This window comes from Epinephelus fuscoguttatus, linkage group LG24 (genome assembly GCF_011397635.1).
Source record: "Epinephelus fuscoguttatus linkage group LG24, E.fuscoguttatus.final_Chr_v1".
In the NCBI taxonomy this organism is placed as follows: domain Eukaryota; kingdom Metazoa; phylum Chordata; class Actinopteri; order Perciformes; family Serranidae; genus Epinephelus; species Epinephelus fuscoguttatus.
In genome coordinates, this window is record NC_064775.1 from 13,711,442 (window position 1) to 13,736,896 (window position 25,455).

A 25,455-nucleotide genomic window follows, 5' to 3' on the forward strand; every position below is an offset into this window, starting at 1 on the left:
TGCTCGTGATGTGTGTCTGAGGGAGATGGCTCTGCAAGTTATCTAATGCTCAGAGAGAGCAGTTTAGAGAGTGCAGTAACAGTCATTATGAGCCTACACTGCAATGCTTACCTTTATATTTAGATCCTACTGTACTTTTGAATATTAATAAGTTAAGTGAAATGCAATTCGATGTCAGTCAGACACCTAGTTTCAGTTTTCAAATTATGGAGGAGCTAAAGCATGCAGAGGAGAACACAGGCTACTGAATTGTGTTACAGTGCCAGATGCTAAGATGTGTGATATGACACCCCCCTCCCCCAAAACACACACTCAAAACATCCCAGATTGATGTGTGTGTTGAGGGCGAGGCCTCAATGTCAGTTCGTTGGTTTGCAGAGTCATTTTTTACCATTAGGTGTGTGTTCCTGTGAGGGGGTCCATGGTTTGAGGCCATCAGTGAGTGGCAGGTGAAGAAAAAAGAGCAGACAGCCGAGCGACGCCACAGCACGATGTATGTCCTCGTCATAGAGCTAGATGACTGGTGCAGTGACAGAATGTGTGTTCCCGTTACAGCTCGTGTCAAAAGCACACAGTGACGGGATGAGTGGCGACAAAATGTTGTATTTTTAGCTCCTCCAATCACCAGAACAAACTGAAAATATCACATCCATGTACACTTTTAGTTCCTGTCTTTAAGGTGTGTTATTTTAGCTCTTTGTGCAGAGACAGATACTATTTTTAGACATAATCTCGTGCACCTTTGTTGCCTGGAAACCGACAATACGGTATGATTCTTTTTTTTTTTTTTTTTTTTTTTTTTTGCTGATTTTCATTAGAAACATGGCAGGTTGAAATCTCCCGTGAGAGCTTCTTGTCAGTGCTGGATTTCTGCTCTGCAGGATGGCAAATGAAAAGAAATGGTGCAGTGCTGAATTTACCTGCAGGAGGCATTTGAGCTCCTCCATCATTTTCATATCAATGTCCTGTTGTGATAAGATGAGATTGTTTGCCTATTATGTCCATGTTCATGTGTTTATAGTTTCCAAATTTGAGGTAATGGCAAATTACATCGGCTCAGAGTGAAAATGTGCTCTAAACCAGAATGCAAATATTATTTTCAGGGTAGAGTTGATGCACATTAACGACTAAACTACTACTACTATCCAGAATGTCTCAGGGCATGTGTGATTTTACTTTGAAATCTCTTTCAGTTCTCAGTAATAAATTAACAGACATTAGTCCACAGTCACGCTTTATTTGTTGTCAATGAAGCAGTTCCAGAAAATTGCTCATGTCAATAATTATTATTGATTGGAGCTTATCCTGGGACGAGAGCTATTTATGCTCACAAATATTAAATTCAGCTTTTCAGCTCAAAGTGAACCACGTCCCCTTTTTATGGCAGATTTTTCATATATATTTTAATGCAAATTGAAATAGCTTTTATTGAATTCAACCCCACCCTCCCCTCGCATTTAGACTCTGTCTTTGTTTTGTCACATTGTAACATGTGCATTATTTTTCGCCTTTGGTTGAAGCAGACTGGACAGAAATTCACTCCAACTCTATCATGCTGCAAAACCTGCAGCAGCGGCTGAGCTAAACAAAGAAGAAAGAGGAGGCAGGTTCATTGTAACAAGCAGCCCCCTCAATCTCACTTTTGCCCTGCTGGAATTGTGCAAACAGTCAGAATAGACACAGACTTATGTTAAAAAATCTTTTTACTCAGACAGTATTATTGTTTGTTTTATTACTAGAGTAGATGAATAAGCAAAGCAATATTGCTGACTTGTTCTGTGACCTGTACAGCTCCAGTGCACAGAGGGAATATGACCATTTTTGACATTTTGACATCATACGGGCTGTAAGGAACATTGTTAAAGCTGCAGTAATCAATATTTTCATATTAACAATGGATTACATGACCACGTGTGTGTGTGTGTGTGTGTGTGTGTGTGTGAAAGGTGAGAATCATCAGCAGCTCTGCTGTTCCCCTACAGCATCTCCCAGCATATTGTTTTGGTTTCTTGGCTGTGGTTCAGTCTTGCTGTTCTCATCAGTGTTGTGTTCTGCTGCAGCAGGTCGCTGTTTCAGGGAGAAAGCTCCAAAAATTTAATGTACCCTATTTTCCCAGCACCAAACAGCAGTGAACATAGTGGAGCATTTCACAGCTTAAGGAAGGGTGACTGCAGGTCCTTAAAACGACTTGCAGTGTCTTTAATTCAATTCCATAAATATGTAGGGGCTTAAAACTCAACAAATAGTCTTAATAATAATCACAAATATTATCTAATTTCATGTATCCATCTTTTAATTGCTTTTTGTCAAAATGAGTCAAGCTCTTGTGTGTTAAAGTTGACATTTCTGATGTTAGAAATCTTTAAACCTACCATTGCACCTAATACTGTCTTTTTGCTTTATACTTGCACAAAAAATGTAGTATATAAATATATTCCTGTAGCCTATAAAACCTGCCTCTGCACAAGACTAAATATATTATAATTTATATTTACTGCACTGCTTGAATAAGAGATATTTGATTAGTCCAAAAATCAGTTTAAAATGATCTTAAAAATATCTTAAAAATCATTCAATTTAAGTGTCTGATACCTATAGACTCCCTTTAAAGAGCCAGATATTCTTCTCAGTAGGTGGTGGAGACCAAAACAGAGCTGAAAGTTAAGTGGATATTGCACTTACATTCATCAGATGTGCACAAACATGACCCCAAATAAATGCTAACATCGCGGTATCTCCTGGGTGTGTAAGTGGGCAACTGTTTGCTATATCAACTCAAAAAATAGTAATATGTCAATATTGTGTTTACAGCTTCTGCTGCCCACATTGTTGTTGATGAGGTTTACTATGCAGGATTTTTTTATTACTGTTTGTAAACAGTATTGCCAGCCAAAGTGAAAGTATAAGCTAGCCCCAGATTCCCTCCATTTGGGGTTTCGCCTGGCTATATTTGCATTTTTCAGTGCTGTGTCTGCAAGTTGGGTTTTTTTTTGTTTGTTTTTTTTTGCATCCTCTTAGATGTGTGCTGCTTACAGTCCTACAACTGAGTCTCTGCAGATCGATACACCCCTACATACATAAGTGATGATTAAGAAGGATTAGTTCTGTATTAAACTCTACATTGCTTTTTAGGAAAATCCTGTATCATTAGTACAAAGTAAAATCAAATATAACACTGAGAAATGTTCCCATGAGTCAAAAAACTGGTGGCAGGAGTTCCAAATGCGCCCAGAGAATTAGCTTTCTTAGTGTCAATCCAATGTCAACTTTATACACAGTTTTATAAGAGAACACCTGTAATATTTGACAGCTTGTTGTGCCCACATACACAGAGTCAGAAGGTTACAGCCTAACTTCAGTTGACTCTTGGTGTTTTAAAGTGGCCAGGCAAGCCTGGAAAGCCACAGTGGCAGATGGCCAGAGGGATATTCAGCGGATATGTTTTATACAGCTGGTTGCTAATGGGAGCTTTAGCCTGGCTCCTCAGCCCCAAACGCCTCCGACTTACTGTAAGCCCAGATTTTAATCAACATTACACTGTGTGGGCCACATCATACAGCGTGCGCTGTGTCATCTGTGCAGGTCACTCAGATAGAGTCAGCAGCACTACACCTAAGGCACTGCATGCTCACAGACGATGGATAATTTAGGGCTCATCTGTTCCTATATATGATTCATTCACTGTTCGCTCAGTTGTCAGTGAAAGGGCGCGCTGGCCGGATGCACAGCAGTGAATGATGGCGGTGATTTAGGGGTGAGATTGGGAGGACGGAGGCTCATTAATGGACCCATCAGAAGCAGCTACTGCGCTCTTCCTCACCATGACGGAGACGCACTCCACCTCATGAATCATCTTCTTTACAGAAAAACTCCACCAGCCCCTTTCCTGCTTCTAATATTTTGAATTAGACGCGTTATATTGACTCACCTGTTCATGTGGCCGAAATGAGGACACGTAGATGAGAGGTAGTACAACTTCTGCAGAAGGCTGTGGGTAATGATTTCCCCAAGGATATTAGGATAATTGTCAGGCGTGATAGGGAGTAGTGGTACCTATTAGCATTCTTACTTCTTGTGTTTACAGATTGCGTGACACTAATAGATCAGGACTCTTGTTATGGCTGTATGTTGCCCCGCTCTCCACAACTCCCCTCCCATAGACTGTCTTAATTTAGTCAAGCTAGAAAATTGAGACGGGAGGATTAAAGTGCTTTAAATTAAACAGAACAGAAGGCCGTGTGTGTACGTTGTAATGTATGCGTGTGTGTGTGTGTGTGTGTGTGTGTGTGTGTGTGTGTGTGTGTGTGTGTGTTCTGTGGGGCTGCTTAGATGCTGTTTTCTTCCCACTGACTGGCTTTGAGGCTTTGTCAAAGGTTCCAAGCAGCTGATATTTATGTTTTTTTAGAGCTAATTTTGCCATTGTCATATGCAGTTATTCAAAAGTGCTTTATCATCAGCCAAATGAATGAATCACCAAACTCTCCCCTCTCACATACGCGTATTTGCATACCAGTCTGTTCCACCAAAGCCACTTGCATACTGACTGTATGATTTGCAGAGCCATAGGCAGCCCTGTCTCCGTCAGTGAAGTTGTGTTGACACTCAGGGACGCTGAGACCTTGAAAGATTTGTCTGCAGCAGGAATCAGGAATGATCCAGGAGTGATCCACTGTCTAGCCTGTGTGTCTTGCATGTGTAGTGTGTGTGAATAAGATTAAGCATTCCTAAGCTACATATGTCCTCATGACCCTGACCCTGACCCTTGACCCTGAAAGAAGACAAACAACTTGTTCACTTTGATTGCAGGGAACGCTGTTATCAGTGTCTACTGACATACTTGACATACTGGTCACATTTGGAAATTTACATTGTACCTTATTGGGACAGTAAAAGGTCACATTTTCAGTCATTGACTGAATATATCCAGGGTTGGGTCCCAAACTTGGTACTTTTAAGAGTACTGGCCGAATTATGTTGGCACTACTGAGTACCGATTCATGTTAAATCAATTGGTGCCAAACTTCAGTTCCTGAAAGCATAAGTGGGTGAGATGGTGCAACACTTTCCAGCGTGGTCAGGGGAGCCACTCAAGACAATTTGGGACAGGGGAAAAAAACAGGTCTCAGCAGGAACGTGGTTCAGTGGTGCCAGGTGGAAACCTTCCCCATGTCTACAACACACGTCAGCATTTTTCACTCACACATTTTTCACTACAGATACACTCTCATTCTATCCTATGCAGCTGTCTGCACTCGCTCTGTTCAGGCTGGTGTCTCAGCCATATCTCTGTATCTCGTAACCATGACCTGTAGCATTCATTTATTATACGTTTACCTTTTTTTGTCAGTACGCACATAAACACAGTGTTGATGCCCAAAAAAAGGCACTGAGTAAATATATTTATCTACATTTTGCGACCTAGGTGGTTTGTAATCCCACAGTTGCTCCCTTTAGTTTTTCCCAGCAGCTTGACATTCAGAAATAGTTTTTGCAACTGAAATTACATTTTTGTTATTACAGACAGAATAAAGAATCGAAAAAAGGAAGCATTGGATACCAGTACAGAATTCTAGGTACTGATACCAGAGTATCAGTCCAAATGTGAACTGTACCCAATCACAGATATAACTGCTGATTAAGTACTTTTTTTTTTCTTTTTTTTTTTTTTTAAATAAATTTGAGCTGTTATTTAAAAGGCAAAGAGGTTCTAGCATCATTTGTGTAGGTGCTTCACAGTTTACAGTTTTATCCAGGGGAGAGAACAACATAACCACTTCCTTTCTGACATTATAGAATAAAACAATGATATAATGTACAGAAGAGCTACTGTATGGACCAATTCTGGACACTGTCCTGACAATAGCCCACAATACAAATAGTATGGGCATAAGCAGGAAGCATATAATGTCCACAAGGTCAAGAAGAATCTCCAAGTTTATGTTTTGTGCTGAGCCTCCTCCACTTTGAACAGATTTCCAGCAGCCTGAGACATCCCAGGCCAATCTCAACGGTTCTGTCTAATATGGGGCAGGTTTGAGACAAAGGCTGTTAAGTGGCGTGCCATAGAGGCAAGGTGGCTGCGGTTGATGTGGAACTTTGTGTTGAAGCCGCTATCACGTCAACATTGAACAAACTGGATGGTGTATTTTAGCCAGAAGAACAACAATCAATTGTACTTAAAGCTTTTCTTGAGAACAAAGATATGTTTGCCGTATATCTGGCAGGATTTGGCAAAAGTTTAATACAACAAATCATACCAGCTCATTGCTCAGGGATCCCACCCTAATGCTTTGTGATTGGCCACCTATATTGGGTAGGCCAGGTTACTCGTCACACTTTAACCCATGACTAACTAAACCCTGTATATCTCTGTTTTTCACCATAGACCACCACTCTGATCGGTTTACTGAAGACAGCCCGTCTTCTACGGCTGGTACGAGTTGCCCGTAAGCTGGACCGGTATTCAGAGTATGGTGCTGCCGTCCTCATGCTGCTTATGTGCATCTTTGCCCTCATCGCTCATTGGTTGGCCTGCATCTGGTATGCCATTGGCAACGTGGAGAAGCCTTACCTGGAGCATAAGATCGGCTGGCTGGACAACCTGGGGGTGTCGATAGGTGAACGTCCTTGTTTTTGTTCTACTTTAAAACAAAGTGGTAACAGAGGGAAAACTTAGTGCCACTTTTCCTGCCAGATTTGGTCAATTTTTGTATGTGCTGTATTATTGTCGTTCATTGTAGGAAAAAAATATAACTACAGTGACCCCAGCTCGGGCCCCTCCATCAAAGATAAGTACGTCACAGCACTCTACTTCACCTTCAGCAGTCTGACCAGTGTGGGCTTTGGGAATGTCTCCCCCAACACCAACTCTGAGAAGATCTTTTCCATCTGCGTCATGCTCATTGGATGTGAGTGACAGCTGAGTCACAGCACATATAGCATTTTAATCCTGTTATTACTGGAACCCTCTGTAATCAGGGTCGCATTAGGGAGATAGCGTCACGCAGTAATTCATGTAGTGATTAAAACTCTATGATCAGAATTTTACAGGACATTTTTCAGATAAAAGCCAGTAAATATCAAAAGGATCTCATAAATTTAACATGGGTATTTTAAATGTAAGATCCACTGTATTTTAGATGTACTATTATTACCCCTTAATTTAACACAGTTGTCATTTAATTCAGCATGAAAGCTTTTACATTACATCAGGTGGGTCTTTCCTGACACACAGGAGCAACAACAGTAGTTTTGCGTAAATAGGAGAAGTAGGTACTGTGTGTGAGCAGCCTCAGCCACCATGGCTCAAAGTTCACCTGTATGGCTTCTCTCCCAGCTCTAATGTACGCCAGCATCTTTGGGAACGTGTCCGCCATCATCCAGAGGTTGTATTCAGGTACAGCCAGGTATCACCTCCAGATGCTACGGGTCAAAGAATTCATTCGCTTCCACCAGATCCCAAACCCACTGAGGCAGAGGCTGGAGGAGTATTTCCAACACGCCTGGACGTACACCAACGGCATCGATATGAATATGGTACGAGAGGAGTGTGTTTAACAGTGTGAGGCTTCTTGCCTCTAGCTTGTGTTTTTCTCCCCGCAATGGTAGCAAAATATAAAGTTAAAGGGACACTTCACCCCAGTATCAAAAACACATATTTCTCTCTCTCACCTGTAGTGCTATTTATCAATCTGGATTGTTTTGGTGTGAGTTGCCAAGTGTTGGAGATATCAGCTGTACAGATGTCTGGATCTGGATTAGCTGGGTCATGATTTCTGGAAAGAGACATTGCTGTTGAGTTTTTCAAATATACTTTTTTGGCACTTTGAGCACCACAAGCTGAGTGCCATCGAGTTCCAATTTATTGAAGAGAAGGCCAATATCTCCAACACTCAGCAACTCACACCAAAACAATCTAGACTGATGAATAGCACTACAGGTAAGAGAAAAAATATGTATTTTTGATTTTGGGGTGAACTGTCCCTTTAAGTGTGCTGCTGCTTCTTCTCTTTCCCCGATATCATTTGTGTGAGTTTCAACTATCCTGTCGAGAAATGCTCTTACCACATCGTGAAGCGACCTTGCTATGTCACTGGCATAGTATAATGTTTTCATCATGATTATACTGTGCAATGTGCAGTCATAGCCACAAGCGAAGTGGAAGCCACAGTTACTGCTTCTGCGCACAGCAACTCTGGCTTCTCTCATCATGATACTGTTCATGGTACTTATATAAGTTTGTCTTTTCCATGTCTGCCTCATGTCAAATGGAATGACCCCACCACTCTGGTAAGAGCAGGAGGTACATGTGTTAACACAACTAATGCTGATATGAGTGTTCCTCAGTGGTAGAGCTTTACCTAGCTGTGTCTGATACTAGTAGTGGAGTGAGTTGTTAGCCTTTAGCTTGTTATACAGAAAAATCACAGATAGCATTAAAGTTTTAATGTGCAATTGTTTAATAGTGTCCCAAACATGCATGTTGTTGTTTCCCCAGTGTCTTATCCGTTACATACATGAACACATACTGTAAACAGTTACTGTGATGCCACATCATAGAAGGATTTACAGTATCTACTTTTGCATGCCAGTTACTGCAGAGGACACATTGAAAGTTTCTCGCAGGCCACATTAATTGTCTATGACTGGTAGACTTGCACGTGGCCTGCCTCGAGGTCCCTTTTGCATGAAATCTGTGTATTCAAACACAACCCCATGATATTCATCTGGTACCAGAGACAGAGTGAATCACGCCTGTGAGAGTGGGCACAGCCTCGCCGGGCGCTGCCAGGTTTCCCTCCCACTGTGGGAGCCTTGGCGGCACGCTCGGCGGTGGCACCTGCGCTTGCCAAATGTTGTTCAGTCTTTCCTTTCCAAATCTACTGATCAGTTTTTGTTCCGAGCAACAAAAAGCCTGTCAGAGCCCGAAAACCAGTTCAGGCTGCATTTCTTTTGCTGTGTTCGTGTCATTAGCACATTGTATTTTATGTGTAAATGACAAAGATAAGAAATGTGTTTTCTCGTTTCAACTGTCCCTTATGTGTCCTCAAAGCCCCTCTCCTCACCTCCCAGTGTCTGTGATGGTGTTAAAGTTTGAACCTGAAAATGTGGTCCATTACAGTCAGTTCCCATTGTCCCAGGATCATTAGCTGTGTTGTCAGTGGTCACTGTTTCTTTGTCTTTAAAGGGTAAGTGTATTATAAGTCTTTATGCATCAGGACGTCCTCACGAAAAATGTTACATTCATAGAAAATGTTAAATGTAATGTTAAAATGACCTTTCCAAATATTTTTCAGTGTATATTCAGCAGTCTCCAAGGCTAACTCGGATGGGTAGGAATGCTTGACCCATCACCGTTGGGTCAAGTTTTAACATTTGTAATACTTTTTCTGTTTTTGTGTTGTTTTTTTACTACATAGCAGAACATGGGTCAGAGTATTATGGACTGTTTTAATAGACAGACAAGATCTAATATTGTTGTTATTAGTCTTGCAAGTACCAGTTCATGGTTCATAGTTTCATCATTTCAGTCAGCCCAGTCTCCAGAGGAAAATGTTGGCATTGTACATTTCTGCAAACCATGGATACGTTATATTCGGGAGGGGGAGGGGATGGTGGATGGCGTGTCACCTAGGCGAGACATCTGCCAAGCTGCAGACCACTGTTTGACACCAACAAACAACAAAACCAGTTGTTTGTTAGTGAGTCATTGCTGTGTTTCCAGTGGCGTTTCAGTCATCGAATGTGGGAGTTTTTTACTGAGCTGTCGCTGTTGCTGTTTTTCCACGGAGCCACAAAAAATTGTTTTCTTTACTGATACATTGCTGCTTTTCTATGGAGCTTTATCCCTATCTTTATTCAAGAGAGTGGTCTATCAGTCTGAGAGCATTATTTATTGATTTCACGCTCAAAAACCCTGCCCTCGCACTCAAATAGCCTCTGCTTGCGCTTGGATCTACTCTGTTTCTGCTCAAACTGTGTGCTTGCTCTCAGATACCATGTTGCTCACACTCAGATACCATGTTGCTCGCACAGATTTCCTGCTCGAGCTTCGGCTTTTCTCCTCGCGCTCAAGCTGTTCCTGTGCGCTCGCGGAATTTCTGCTTTCAGATTTCTGCCCTGCGCTTGGATTTTTTTGTGTAACAACCCTGTCAAAATCCCCCAACCAATAGAATGCCAGATTTACTGTTGACCAATGAAATGATCCCTGCCTCCTTGTGGGCGAGCTTGCTCATTTCATTGGTCAACAATAAATCTGGCATTCTATTGGTTAGGGGATTTTGACAGGGTTGTTACATAAAAAAAGTCCAAGCGCAGGGCAGAAATCTGAGAGCAGAAATTCCGCGAGCGCACAGAAACAGTTTGAGCACGAGGAGAAAAGCCAAAGCTCAAGCAGGAAATCTGTGCGAGCAACACGGTATCTGAGAGCAAGCAACATGGTATCTGAGTGCAAGCACACAGTTTGAGCAGAAACAGAGTAGATCCAAGCGCAAGCAGAGGCTATTTGAGTGCGAGGGCAGGGTTTTTGAGCGTGAAATCAATAAATAATGCTCTCAAACTGATAGACCACTCTCTTGAATAAAGATAGGAATAAAGCTCCATACTTTTCCTGACAGTATAATGCCTGAGACATCTCTGTGTTTCCTGACTTGCTAGTGCCATGAAAAACAGTTTTGGGCCAAAACAACGATGTGTTTTCCGCAGAGATATTGCCACGAAAAGCAGTCCATTTTTATCGAGACCTCAACAGCTTCTCCAGCTGTGGTTGTGCTGCCAAAACTGTTTTTTTAAGCCCAAACATGATCAAGTGGTTTTGGTGCCTAAACCAAACCATGCGTTAACCACAACATTGTTCCAACGTTTCTGCCACATAACCACAAATTTTGACAACTGTAACATATCCCTGCTTTGCAGAAATAAACAGTGACAGCATTTTTCAGGCGATTGGGTTTTCTCAGTACATAAAGGCAGTGAAACTCTTAAAACAAACAGCTTTAAACTGTGCCAAAGTATCACAAACAAAGAAGACACAATAAATTTTGAACATGTCTTTTCACTTTGTGCTGTCTTTTATCCGCAGCTTCTCACTTTCTAAATGTTCTGTCTTGTCTCTCATCTGCTGCTAAAGCTGCTGAAAGGCTCAGTAAAGCAGTTGATCATAGCTCCGTGCTGAAAGACATCACAGGCTATTTTTACTGCAGGGTGTAATAGGTTTTGAGAAGAAGGAAAGAACACAAGTGGCAAATGTATCAAAATTTCTCTGGAAAAATTTGACCCGCAACTTCACTCCCAACCAAAATTTACCACACACTATAAATCATACACCACAGCCCTGAATGAAACAACTTCCACACGACATCTGACCACAATCATGTCTGCTCTGACCTGTGTTTCACACACAGGTCCTGAAGGGTTTCCCAGAGTGCCTGCAGGCGGATATCTGCCTCCACCTCAACAAGAACCTCCTCCAGGGCTGTAAGGCGTTTCGTGGGGCCACCAAGGGCTGCCTCCGGGCCCTGGCCATGAGGTTCAAGACCACCCATGCTCCCCCTGGAGACACCCTAGTCCACTCTGGAGATGTGCTCACCGCACTCTACTTTGTCTCCCGTGGCTCCATAGAAATCCTCAAAGATGACGTTGTTGTGGCAATCCTCGGTAGGTGTACTAACATCTGTCTGTGATTGAGTAGTTGGTTATGGATTTGTGTGTGTGATCAGAAGTTTTAAATGATCTCTTTGTTTCAGCATAATAAGCCAGATGGATGCAATGACCAAACTTTACAATGATGAATAAGGCTGAATTACATGGAAAGAATTTTATTATATTTAAAGGAATGGTATGACATTTTGGGAAAAACGCTTATTTGCTTTCCTGTCAAGAGTTAGATGAGAGGATAGATACCACTCTCATGTCTATGTGGTAAATATCAGTCCTTCCAGGATTTTGCAAGCTTTTGTGGGGATTAACTGTATTTAAAACTGGATTTCGCTGAAACAGTCACATTCATGCATGAAAAAGATCTTTACTACGTAGTATTTCTGGATGCCTCAGGTTTGTTTGGGTGCCCTCCCTTTGGCCCCGAAATTAGCTCACACATACATCCATGGATTGAGCTACTGTAAGCACTCTACATACCTTCAGCTGCACACAGATATTTGAAAAGGCCTCCAGTAGTTTGTCTGGCTGTAGGATAATCAGATCTGATGATGGAAGGAATGCCAGTGCACACTGGTAACATAGGAACTTGATGGCATTCACTCAGCGTTCCTGTACAGAGAAATATGTCTAATTGGCCCAGTTTATTCTGTTGTTGAGCCAGCATGGAGCTCAACAACACTTCAAACACAACCACAGAAGACTACCTCTGATAGTCCTGTCATTCCAGCCTGGTTAGCTTTGCCTCAACTAACCTCCATTAGTGTAGACATGGGTGGGCCAACTAAATGAAGATGGCGCCGTAGTGCTGTGATATGGCTGGGTTGGCAGCTGTGATCCCTACTGGGCATGTTGTAATAACTTACTTCAAAGAACATTGTGATTGTCGCCGCCTCACAGTCGTGCTTCAGATGAAGGGAAGGGACAGAAAAGAGTTGGGGGAGGACACATGGTGGGACGAAGGTAACGGCGGATCTGTGTGATGAAAAAAAAAAGAGAGCATGATTGCTTTCAAATAAAGATGGATGACAATAGAAGCAGGGAGGGGTGGAGAGCAGAACGAGTGGGCTAGGGAGAAAGGAAAGACAAGCGATGGGAGAGGAAGAGGAGAGTCAAAGAAACAGGGTAGTTTGAGAAATTCAGGAGAGAAGTGACAGACGGAGAAAGGAAGTTGGTTGTCAGAGTGGTGTGATGCAGTTCTTGATGACAGGAGCCACTGAGCCGCGTGGCATTATCGACAGCATCCAAATGTAATCACATCAAATCTAATCCCCCCTCCTCTCCTCTCATCCCAGCAGCCAGCAGGTGTATCCTACTAAGCCTTTTATGTATGAGTTTTTTCTTGTAATGACTGTTTTCATGCAGCCAATAAGGTCTGGCGAAAAACAGCGACACAATAGGGTCATGATGAGCGAGAGGCACAGATGTGAAAGTTGTAGGTTCCACACCACTCAGCACATTTTCTCTGCTACAGAAAGAGAACTGCTGATTACTTCATTTTCACAGCATTGTGCATGCACACCGTTGTCACATGGTCGCATACTACACTAAATTACACTACACGTGAAAATGCTAATGTTCTGATCACGGTGTTAAGTAGATGGAAATAAGAAATTATCAGTCGGCTCAATGCTGTGAGCAAGATAAATGTGAGAGTCTGCAAACACCTTTGAACTAAATACACAGCAGTGTTTGAAGATTTTATAATTTATAAGACCTGATGAGATTTTACTCCTGTGCATGGAGCTCCTTTATTGAACCCCAATGTAGTCCATGTCAAATACATCTAAAATACATTGAGATACTGTAAATAATAAAAAAATTATTAATGAACCAATTATTTTTAAAATGATGTAAGAAATTATTAAAACTCAACTCATTCTACTGAAATGAGCTGTCATCATAAAGATTTATTGGTTTTAATTTAAATTTCGTCATTGATATTTTCGTTTATAAATGCTCTTTTTTCAGAAGTCTGTTTTTATTTCATATTGCTTCTTTTCATAATAACACTTTTAGCACATAATGTAAATTTTCATGACGGCTAATGGGTTAAATCTGGTAGCAGATGCTTTCTGGAGTGTTGGTGTGTTCATACAAAATGCGAAGCAAATTTTCGCTCCATTTTACTCATGCAAATACGGCCGCTGGAGTGTCTTTTTGAGTATTTGGAAACTGCCAAATATGTGTAAAAAAAAACAAATTACCCAAAGTGTTTTGCAAAGAAGCCACTTAACAAAATAGCTTACACAAGTCACAAATACATATTTTAAGAACTCGCTCACTGATCTCCGAGCCCTCTCCTGTTTTGTTCTGTCTATGTACAGTACTGATGCTTAGTTGTAGATCTCTGGGTGCCGGCAGACGGCGACAATAAGGTTGTCCTCCATTTCTGATTCTCAGTAACGTCAGAAGAATCTCAATCACATCTCAATGCTTATAGGCTTTTGCAACACAGCGTCAATTGCATACAATGCTCGCTTCACATTCAGTATGATAACACCATAAGAGTCAGGGAGTATGTGACTGGCTGAAAAGTCAGAGGGCCGTGACATCACCACTGTAATGAAAAGAGACATTATGAGATTTTGTCAATGAAATAAAAAAGTGACATGAAATAAAACCTTTTGAAAAAGGTCATTTTAAAATAAAAATGAAGTCTTATAAATCTGTAATTATGAATGTAAAAATGATGAAATAACATCTCTTATTTCACTTTTTTATTTCATTTATATATTTTTATTCATTTTTTGAAGTTATTTCCTTCTTAATCATTTATTTATGTAATATTGAGCACCATCATCCCTTCACACAGAGACTCGACCAAAGCGAGCGTGGTTAACCCTGTGGCCATCCCATGTAGGTCATTACACACTAAACAGAGACAGGAATGTTAGGCCTGTGTGACTTCCATGCGGACAGAACGGCATTGTGTAAATCCTTTTTTAGATGACTGTGATGCCCTTTAGCCTCTTTAACATTGTCACACTTCTCTGCCAGGTGGCCCGTCTCTTTATAGGTCATCACATACTGTTCTACATACTATCTAACTACAGTACATACTCCCAGCAACTGTGGATGTTGTTCCATAAGAAGCCAAGAATAGATGAGGGGAAAAGCTTATGTCCTTGATTAGCTAATAGGAGTCACTTACTTATATTTGATTGCCTGCCTCTTCCCCCTTCTCCTCACCCCCGAAGGTAAGAACGACATTTTTGGCGAGATGATCCATCTCTTCACCAAGCCAGGGAAATCCTGTGCAGACGTGCGGGCGCTGAGCTACTGTGACCTCCACACCATTCAGAGGGAGGAGATCCTGGAGGTGCTGGACATGTATCCAGAGTTCGCCGACCACTTCCTCACAAACCTGGAGCTGACCTTTGACCTCCGTGATGAGAAGGTAATCAGTGTAATTAGCATTGAGGTGCCACCACCTGTTCTTGTCTCTGATTAAAGCTGTCGAAGTAGTGAAATGGTCTGGAGGCTTTTATGGAACAATCAATCGTCACTGTACAGCAGTGACCCCTAACTAAGAGCCTTCAGGCCAGATTTGGCCTGCAGACCATTTTCTAATTCATTAATTTACACTGGGAATTTTTTTTGTACTTTGAACGTGAGTAAGGTGCCAGAGTGCATTTAAAGAAACACATGAAAATAGCTTGTTTATAAAAACAACTTGCCAGGGAGGATCTAGCGGATCCCCTGACAGAAGTCTGTGCTAAGCGGAGGACAGCAAACATTGGAAAATTGAAAACAGGCAATTCATTTATTTATTATGTATACTGTTTGTTTATTAACTGGCCCCTGGCTTCCTGTCGTTAAGCAAAAGTGGCCCCCGGGCAAAACAAGTTGATGTCCCTGCTGTACTGTAAGACAGCTCCTAGTAGAGACTGTTAACTTGAATTAAGCTATCCATTCCATGTGCCATATCTCTGCCATGTCCATTTCCATTGGATGAATGGCTTTCTTATTAATTCTCTTTAGTGCTTCAATTTATCCAAAGTTGTGGGAATGAAAGCACGAGGGCTAATATAGACATTTTTCTTTAATCTGCCGTTGGCTTGAAGACAAGAGTGAGAGATAGAGAGCGTTAGTCAAGCACAAAGGGTGGGGTGGACATTGTGGACATGATGTAGGCTGTAATTATGATGAATTGAGCAGGGGAAAGATGTGACATTATGTGAACAAGAACCCACATTAGTCAGTTGTTTTAATTATCTTCTAAAGCGAGCGGGAAGTGCACTTTGTGTTGGCCTTCTGTTATTTATTCAGAGAACGGGGAAAGAGGAGAGCGAGACAGACCAAAGGAGACACAAGAGAAGGTTCTGATAGGATTACACCAAAAACAGGAGATACACGGTGCTCCAACAAGACAGGCCGTAGTTCATGTTCCTTAGGCTGGGGTTGCACCAACAAGGATTCATTTTCAAACCCAATTAAGTCATAGTTAAACTTTAAATCTACCTAAACCTAGATCAAATTTAATTATCTGGCAACCATTAAGGTTTTAAAAGTGATCCAGAAAACATTTAGTGTGCAGGATCTGAAGCATCTAGCAGTGAAGTTGCAGATTGGGAGCCAACTAAAGCCACTGACTGTAAAAATCGGCATTTTCGTTTGTCAGAAGTGTCCAGATTCGGACAAGAGGCTGGCACCGTGGAGGAGCGAGGGATGGATCTGACTGAGGAGCTATCAGCCTGACACTCAGAGACCAAGGCTGTAAACATTTCTTCTGTAAAAGGCATTTTAACATGGGGTCTATGGGGCCTGGCTCCTGGGGCCACCCTCTCGCGGCCGTTCAAAGAACTGCAGCTTCTGTAACTTCCATGTTGGCTTTCAGTTCTTGAGGTTGCTGCTTGGCTAAAACTTCTGCCGACAACCCTCCAAAACCGTATGCGAAGCGTGTGGGAAAACTACGGTGGCCGACGAGAAAACGGAAACGGCTGTCGAGAGTGATTTGGGCACCTGTGGCGTGTGTAGATATGAACGGCTCATTAAAAGTTAACCAAAAGAGACGACTGTGAGTTTCAGGTAATTATACAATAGAGAAAAAATAACTATGTTCAATTTCTGCTAACATATCCGCTCTAAATCTTTAACACCAACATACTTTTACGGTGTTGCTGAATAGCTGTTGTATTCGTTTGCCGTTAACTCGCGGTCAGGCGGTGTCTCTTTTCCTGCGCCTTTGTCCGTTTTTTTTTTAACTTCTATTATTTGCACATAAATCGCCGTTAATTCGACCAACGAGTTTTTGCCTAAGCATGAGAAATTAGAGACTTTCTGTCGAGCCAGCATGAGTAACATTAAGCTAACTAACCGACTATTAGCTAGCCAACAGTGTAACGGACCGTAAAGTGATACAGAGCAGCCGAACGTTAACGGGTTCCCCCCACTCTGCCATCGCGCTAAAGGTCTAAAATGGCGGCGCGCGCACCTTAAACGTCTTCAGCAATGTATGCGAGCATGGTTGTTGTTATTTACTGTGGGCAGGACAAACAATAACGGCCTTGTTTCAGTGACAAAGTCATCACAATGACGATGGCTTTGTAGCCCACATTAAATAATAATAAATAAATATATCTGTTGTGCCGGTGTTCTGTATGTTTTTGGTTTGCATCAGTATACTTGGATTCACCAAGGATTTATCATTTAAGTTGCATTGATCTCGGTAGTATTTAGCTGATCTCTATTTCCATATTCACACATTTATCTAATCTTTACAAAGATTATTTGAAATTGTGCAACAGAGCTCTGCTTAATTTTTAATCTGAGATACAGTAATCCATGTTGTTAAGGCTGTCTGTTGATTTTGGACTAGTTGTCTCCCACAGGCTCTGTTCATCTTTTGTTTCGTTCTTTAAGTCAGTTATGACATCCTGGAGGAGAGGCAAAGTGGTTTGGAGGGTTGTTTGGGAACTCAGACGTGACCAGTTTTTCCCTTTGGTCAATACATGTTACTGGAGATTTGGTTTCAATAAACATTTACTGAGGACTCGTGTGGCTGAACAAAAATTTGGAAGTGTAATGACGGACTAGTTTGTATTCTGTGTGCAAATTAATAAATAGGATAAGTGGAAAAAATCCTTGTTGGTACAGCCCTGGAAAGAAGAAGTGGAGGAAGTGTGGCATCTATTCATGTCATACTTTAAAGGTTTGATCTTAGACCAGCAGAGAAGACTGTGGCTCCAAAGCAAAGGCATCCTCTTCATTATGCAGACGCAGCAAATAGCTTTATGTGCAGGTACATGTGAGTTAGTGTGTGTTGTTATGTTACATGGCTCTGATCATACATCGTCCCTTTACAGGCGACATGCACACAAGCAGCTGATTCTAACACAGATGACATCGAGTGTCGAAGACGAGTGTCCTACAGAAGGAAATCCTCCACAGGTCAGATTGAGACACAACATCACTACTGTGCTTTTATGCCATAAAAATTGTTTCTTTTTTTTTTTAAAAATTGAAGACTCCACCCTCTGGTCCTTTCCACTGTATTTTAACACTTATTCATACCAACACAACGTATGACCTAAAATATTTCTTCAGTGTATCAGTCTTTATTGTATGTGTAGTCTAAATACTTTGCTGCATGAGAAACAACCAGAATACGTTTATAAAGACTCTACTTGATGTTGCTTTCATATCTGGTATCATCCTAATGCATTTTAACATGTAACACATGAACAGTTGATTTGTTTTAGAAAAGTTTGAAGGCTGTGACACAAAGGATAGATGATAATCGGATGCATAACAGGCAGAATGCAGAGTTCTAGCAATCTGTCTGATGTGTGTAGTGGGGTGTGTGGTTATGGTGTCATTTGCACCTGATTTAATGAAGGTAAACACCGTGGACAGCTGTGCATAACGGCCCTGTGCTCTGGTGCGGCACTTCTCCAGTCAGAGACTGCAGATTTATCAACATTTCCATCCTGCTGCCTTTAAATGGCTGCAGAGATGTAATGAACAGAGGGAGAGGCTTTTCATAAAGTCTGTGTGGACAATACACACTGTCAGATTCACTCACAGTAACACTGATAAAAGCAGACTGATGTTCCTGGTTTACCAACATTAAACATTATTTCTTTGTGCTGATTTAAACCCTTCTGTTAGGTTGAGAGGGTTTAATTAAAATAGTTTATTTACATTTTAAGCATTATTATGGTATCGCTGTCATGGAGTTTTTCAACCCTCAAGGTATGCTGGCGTTCACCCTGCTACAGTTTAATAGCTGAAGTGATGGTTACATCAGAGGGGTGTTTCATGATTAGCAGATTACCAGTTAAACCAGGCTTATTTCAGTAAATCAGGCTTACCTTTAGGAAATTCTCTTTTATAAAGAAGATTTAAATAAGTCTGACCTAAGATGACCAGGCTAGTTTACAGGCTTAGCTTTACTTCAGGCCTGAAAGATGTTTCGATCAATCTGATATCTGAACTTCCCCAAAGGTTCCTCTTATTTTCCCATTCTTTTATAGCAAGAAGAAATAATGTAAAATGAATGAACTACACATTAGTAACAAAAATAACTGTGCTACGTGAAACCAATTTAGTATGAATTTTATATTAGCAAACCAGCATGAAAATATAAAAAAACAGGTAAACGAGGGCTGAGAGGTGAGCTAACCGTTGTCCTACTGCCAACTTTGGGTGAAACTGTGTAAGAAGATGCCGCTGGGTCCGGAGTGAATGTCTGTCAGATATCCAGCTTTAAATGAACTTCACCGTGGTGCGGCTGCCGTGGCTGGCTTGACAGTAATGTTACAGTGTTGCTGTAGACCTGTGCTGTTCTGCCTTGTCTGTCAGTGTCCTCTTTTCACCCTGCAACTTTACTTGTTTACTTTATATACTTAACTCACTTATAAATTTATTTTTCTCTGCACAATGAATGTCTGTAAAATGGACATGCAGCACGAGGTTGTGTGAAAAGTTTTAATTGCATGAGTCTCACAGTCAGTAGAGATCTGAAAATACACAACCCATATAATATGTACACAGTACCGCCATGCAAATGCATGTGATATTTCAAGCCCGGGTACCTGTGTATTCTGGTTAGAAAATGTCTTCAGACTGTAGATAAACACAGCAGCCTCGGCTTTCAGATGACAGTATACAGAGTGTTTGAGAGCAACCTGTACCGTGGAAACAGTTGTAATTTGACTTCTAACAGCTAAGAGACTTGGGACTTGGAGACAGATCCTCCGCACAGCAGCACTCAGCAGTTTGGCTTTGATTCAGGCGAATCTAATTGGTCACCATGGTTACAGGCCGTCTGAATACAGTATCACCATCTCCCAATATAACACAAGTGAGGACAGAGAATGTACCAAACAGTCCGCTTCACAGTCCAGCAGCCGGCGTATCCTGCCTCCATCCGTCAGGTGTGAAGATGTAGAATTTGGTCTGATGAGCTGCTCAGTGAACGGGAGCATTATTCATTTACAGTTGGTCACATGTGACTTGTAAACACACACATGTGGAGTGACTGTCAGTTGCATGGCGTTAAACATCCTTAGTAGTTTAGAAGCCAGATTCTCCCATAACATTGTTTGTCCTCAGCTTAACCCCAAAGCAAAACACTCGCTACCTGTTGTCAAAGTTAATGAGACTACCCGTCATCCCCAGAGGAAGTCTTAGCAGAGCAGTCAGTGTTCCCCCGGCAGATTTCCTGATTACCATTTCTCCCTGTAGGCTCCCACAACAAGGAGCCAGCGGCCACCTACTGCGACACCAAGCAAGGGAGGCAGATCTACGCCTCCTCAGCAGCTGAGGAGAAGAGAGAGTCCGCTGAGGAGGGAGAGGACGAGGAGGATGAGGAAGAGGAAGAAGGCAGGGAGGAGGAAGAGGAGCAGAGGCCCTTGTGTTCTGCTGTGCTGGGCTACCCTGTGGTTAGGGACCACACTGTGGGACTCGGGCTGAGCAGCGCTACAGACGCACAGGCTGCAGACAACATGCAGAATCAGACATATAAAGGTGAAAACAGAAATAATCTCACAGTCGTTCTCATTCTTTTGTTCAGTAACATGGGATTTATTTTAGGATCAAGAAAGAATAAGCAGCTTCCAAAGCCTTTTTCATTCCTGTTATTCAAATAAATGTTTATCCTGAACAGGTTTTTCTATTTTTGCCCAAACATAAAAGAACTGATTTTAAACAAACAAAATATCAGAGGTTTTTATTCTGTCTATATTAAGCAAATCACTGTCTTGTTGAAACGGACATGAAATTTCCTGTAAATCCACAAGCTCGTCCTCTAATGTTTTACTCTCGGAACGGTAATTGGCTCAGAAGTTAATTTAGAAAAACCCCAAAAATCCCTAAGCCCCAGAGGAGGAATGTCACACCTATTAAAAATCCAAACAGGGATTATGTGTCATTACGGCGAAACCTAAAACCCACTCAGTAATAGAACTTAAGAGGATTATATCCAGAAACCGGCCCGGGGTCACCCCTTTTGATCGGAGGTCATGACCAAATAAAGGATTTACAGGAAACATTAGGTAAAATCATGTTGTTGACATTACTCTATCTGCTGTTTTGGTCACGTTTAAATCTATTTTAGAGATAAATGGTTTTAATTGTTTATTCAGCTACTGTTAAACTTTGACACAGCGCTGTGACACTGTGCAGTTACCCAAACCAAACAAGTAAATAGTAATGAAATCCTCCTGTGGATCTCAGTGTAGTGTAGACAGTGAGAGCAGCAGGCTTGACCGAGCAGCTTCCACACAAAGCTGCATCTGGGATGGAGATCCCCAGCAAGCTCTGAGAGAAATCCTCACTTTCACCGTCTGCCTGCTGCTACATGTCGAGCAAACACACCAGTTTGTGTCTGCAGCCTGACCTGTTGTGACCTCCTGTCAAAAGATGCAACTGCTCCATCGGCTTAAACCTCCATAAAATCATCCACCGGGAACAAAGCTCCTGCGCACACACAGCATGACAACAATAACATTTATCCTGTATTTTAACTGCCAAGTTAAACTCAGCGTGATTGTTCGCTGAAATTGGAAAACTGATTTGATATTAATATCCCATAATTCAGCTGTTGCAGCCATAAGAGGATTTCAGCCAGAGTCAAGAGCAGAGAGATATTGATTCTTCTAAACAGCCCGGCGAGAACAACATACAGGAATAGCCAATTTAATCTGCAACCATCACTTGTGGAAACCCAAAAGGAGGGGAACAAAAAAATCCCACACAAGGTGTGATTGTCGACCAGGTCAGATGAGTGTTTTCCTCTGTAGGATAGATGTTAGGATTCAGGAGGCGGTAAGCTGATCAGAGCTTAGTAAAGCTAAATGATGAAAAGGCAAAACACAGGAAGATGCTTCCCCTGAGGCACTGTTCTAATAACACACATCATTTACCCTGTATGTGTGTGTGTGTGTGTGTGTGTGTGTGTGTGTGTGTGTGTGTGTGTGTGTGTGTGTGTGTGTGTTTGTTTGCACACGCGTCCCTCCCTCCCTCCAGAGCTCCATAAAGATGAGTGGGTGTGTCAGCGTCCCAACGAGGGTGCAGAGGAGTCAGCCCAGTGTCAAGAGACGCCAGCCGGGGAGGATGACAGCGACACAGACCTCACCTACGGAGAGGTGGAGCAACGGCTGGACCTGCTGCAGCAGCACCTCAACAGGTGAGGAGAGGAAACACCACACATCACCAAAGCCAAAATGCTCCCCGCCTCATTAACATCCAGGGACACATCTGATGGCTGAGGGGAAACATGTATAAGGATATATTTTCCCATATGCCCTCAAACTGTGAGGATGGAGGAGCTGATGAGCTGTGGCCTCATTTATATAATCCTTCTCTGGCTTTATGTTAAATCCCATCATATGATTGTTTCAAAGGATATAATAAAAATCATATGGCAACAAAACTACAAACTGTAGTTATAAACCTGACAGAGGAAACACAACTAAACCTTTAGCTTTGGAATTAATGAATGGAGTCACACTGCTCCTCGTGTGTAACACAGAGCCTCTTAATGGGAATCAGACAGCAGCTCTGCTCTCATGCTACATTTGAGAGAATGTCTAATATATTCCTTATTAATGGTGTTTCATTTCACCCACTCACAACTAAAGATGGGCCTCGTAGTTCTGCCTCGTACTCGTTCAGATGTCAGTATTTGCTCAACATAATGTGTTTGAAATGGGTAAAATGATGTTTCATTGTAGAGCTGCGTGCAGTGTATTGCTTCGCTCAGCACTTCTTGCTCCACTGTTGGGCTCTCTGTTTATCCGGGAGTGTTAACTATGCAGAGGGGAACAGTTGATGAGTGTCGGCACACACACACAGTGACAGGGCTTACTGTTAGCATCACACGGCTAATGTTACCCATCAGGTTATTAACGAGACAGAGGGACTGTTAAACAGCTTGGTGCTGGATGTTAGCTGTTGCTGCTGCTGTTAGCTCATGCTCACCTGGCAGATGTTGAACTGAGTACGGGGATAGCGGCTCAGAGACGGTCCTTCAGCGCTAGGCTAATTGATGTCTGGTTGTTAAGTAAATGAATTTCAGATGCACTTGTTTTCAGTTTTGGGCCAATTTATATTTCCATTCTTACATAGCTTTTTTTTGGTTTGTTTTTTGTTTTTGCATGTACTCGAATATAGAAGTTATTTAAAATGCCCATCCCACATCCCTGTGTGTGTGTAACAGGCGGAGTGTTTGCATGCTGTGAACCACCCTGTTTAGGCGGATCTTACTATCTGCATAATGCAGCCATTGAATGGCAGGAAAATACTCCGCCATCTTGACTTTAGACCAGGTTTTTGGTGGTCACTTTCTGCTGCGTCAAAATAGCAATACACCAACAATGTGCCTGTATTACTACAGCTCTCACTAGTGTTTATGCACTAAGCAGCCATCTTGGATTTTGAGGTCAGAGCTGGTGAGGTTCCTCTGACTTCCAGAGTCGGAAATCCGACTTCAGGGGGCGTTCCAGCTGAAATTTCCGACTAGTGACCCTGAACTTCCAACTTCCTGTTGCAAATGAAATGCACCATAACACACCAAAATCTCTGACCACACTGCTGTCAGCCGAGTTGTGGGTAATGTAGGTGCCAGGTTTTAACAAGGAAGAAGAACGTGATGAGCCTGACAGTGTTACAGGGGTGCAAGAACACTCTTTTAGTCATTTTTAATAAAAAATAAATCAGGATAAAATGAATATATATTTTCAGACTGTGAGCTGAAGTCTGAAGCACAGAGTGTGATCTTTTCGTGATGAGGATCTTGACCTTTAGATAACGAAAGACACCTTCAGGCTCAGATTCCCATTATAGGCTTTTTTATTTCTCTTCGGCTTCACTACAATGAAGTCCTCTTTGAGAGCTTGCACTACAGACGCCCCCCTTGATTCTGCCTTTAATTGGCTGAGAACTTGCACTGAGACATTTTAGGCCAGTCACCCGCTGCAGCTGTGTTAATGCAGAGAGCGGACCGTGTGAGCAGCTCGTGTGATTCTCGGCTGGTGCACCGATACAGATGAGGGGGAGGCAGACAGTCAGCAGCTGTCTATTTATAGCACAAAGCCACGAGATGCAGACACATTGCAAAGAGTGTCGACGTCATCCTGTGAGGTTAGGATGCTGGATGTTGTGGTGAAGTTGCAGAGTTTTGGTGCAGTTATGGAGGAGAAGGAGGAAACAGTGTGGTCCTTCACGGCCTCACACACTTGAGATATAATGATGAAGTATTCTGCACAGTGATCCCAGTGGAAACGTGGGCCAGTGAGTGTCCCCATCATTCATCCATTTATGCTGGTTTGGCAGAGTTTTTGTCTGAGGCAGCAGACATGGTCACTGCACCACAAACTCTGTCTACTCAAACAGGCCCGAGCCAAAGTGTTTATTTGCACTTATTGTCCTCTAAAGAGCAAACAGGCACCTGGCAGAGCGACAAGAGGCATTCCCCTCCACGCCGTGAAGTCTCTGCTCACTCTGTTCGCTTTCAGTGTCTCCGTCCTTTTTTGCTGATGGACTGAAAAAAGGGAGTGTGCAGGGAAAAGAGGTGATTCACCATCTCAGACACTCCACGCCGTGATGTAACTTGCTGCATTAGGTGATGACACACAGTGCAGGTGTTTGAATTTATGGTACCTGCACCACAAAAACTTTCCTGCAGATATCAAAGCCCTATCTTAAATTTATAAGTCCACCTCTTGGTCTGATTTCATATGAAATTCTATTGTGAGATAAGAGGATACTATTTCTATTTCAATTAGTTATCAACTATTAAACTAAATGAATCGCCAACTAATCTGAAAATTAATTTGTTGGTTTGAGTAATTGTTTAAGACAAAAACTCTAAATCCTATGTGAATGTTTTCTCCCCCTACAACAGTAAACTGAATGTCTTTGGGTTGGGGACAAAACAAAACATTTTCATTGTCATCTTGGGCTTTTGGAAACGCTGAACAACATTTTTCCATCATTATCTAACATTTTATAGATCAAATAACTAATCAGTTACTTGAGACAATAATCAATTGATTAATCAACAATGCAGTAATCATTCACTGCAGCCCTAGTACTGTACTTAATTACAATTATGAGGTACTTGTAGTTAACTTGAGTGTTGCACATTTAACATTTTGCTGATAACACATTTACTGAGGTGAGATTGTGAATGCAGAGCTTTTGCTTGTAATTGAGTATTTTTACTTGAGTAAAGGATATGAATACTTGACTCAGGCTCACGTGAGAACTGCTGCTCTTTCTGGAGGATAAGCATTTCAGAAGCAGAGGGCTGCTGTTCTGTAATACTGCATGTAATCCATCCTGTTGTAAGGT

General features: G+C 42.0%; 1 protein-coding gene across 3 annotated transcripts in view; it reads left to right on the top strand.

Annotated features, from left to right (window-relative positions):
• Positions 1-25,455, top strand: part of kcnh7 (potassium channel, voltage gated eag related subfamily H, member 7) — a 92,805-nt gene that overhangs the window by 60,156 nt on the left and 7,194 nt on the right. For 2 of the 3 annotated variants that reach the window (XM_049569786.1, XM_049569788.1), the window contains 8 exons: positions 6,386-6,617; positions 6,741-6,908; positions 7,337-7,536; positions 11,403-11,655; positions 14,856-15,055; positions 17,964-18,048; positions 20,347-20,628; positions 22,129-22,288. In XM_049569786.1, coding sequence (XP_049425743.1) covers positions 6,386-6,617; positions 6,741-6,908; positions 7,337-7,536; positions 11,403-11,655; positions 14,856-15,055; positions 17,964-18,048; positions 20,347-20,628; positions 22,129-22,288 — 1,580 coding nt within the window. The remainder of the gene's footprint in view (positions 1-6,385; positions 6,618-6,740; positions 6,909-7,336; positions 7,537-11,402; positions 11,656-14,855; positions 15,056-17,963; positions 18,049-20,346; positions 20,629-22,128; positions 22,289-25,455) is intronic. The other variant, XM_049569787.1, reaches the window with a different exon arrangement.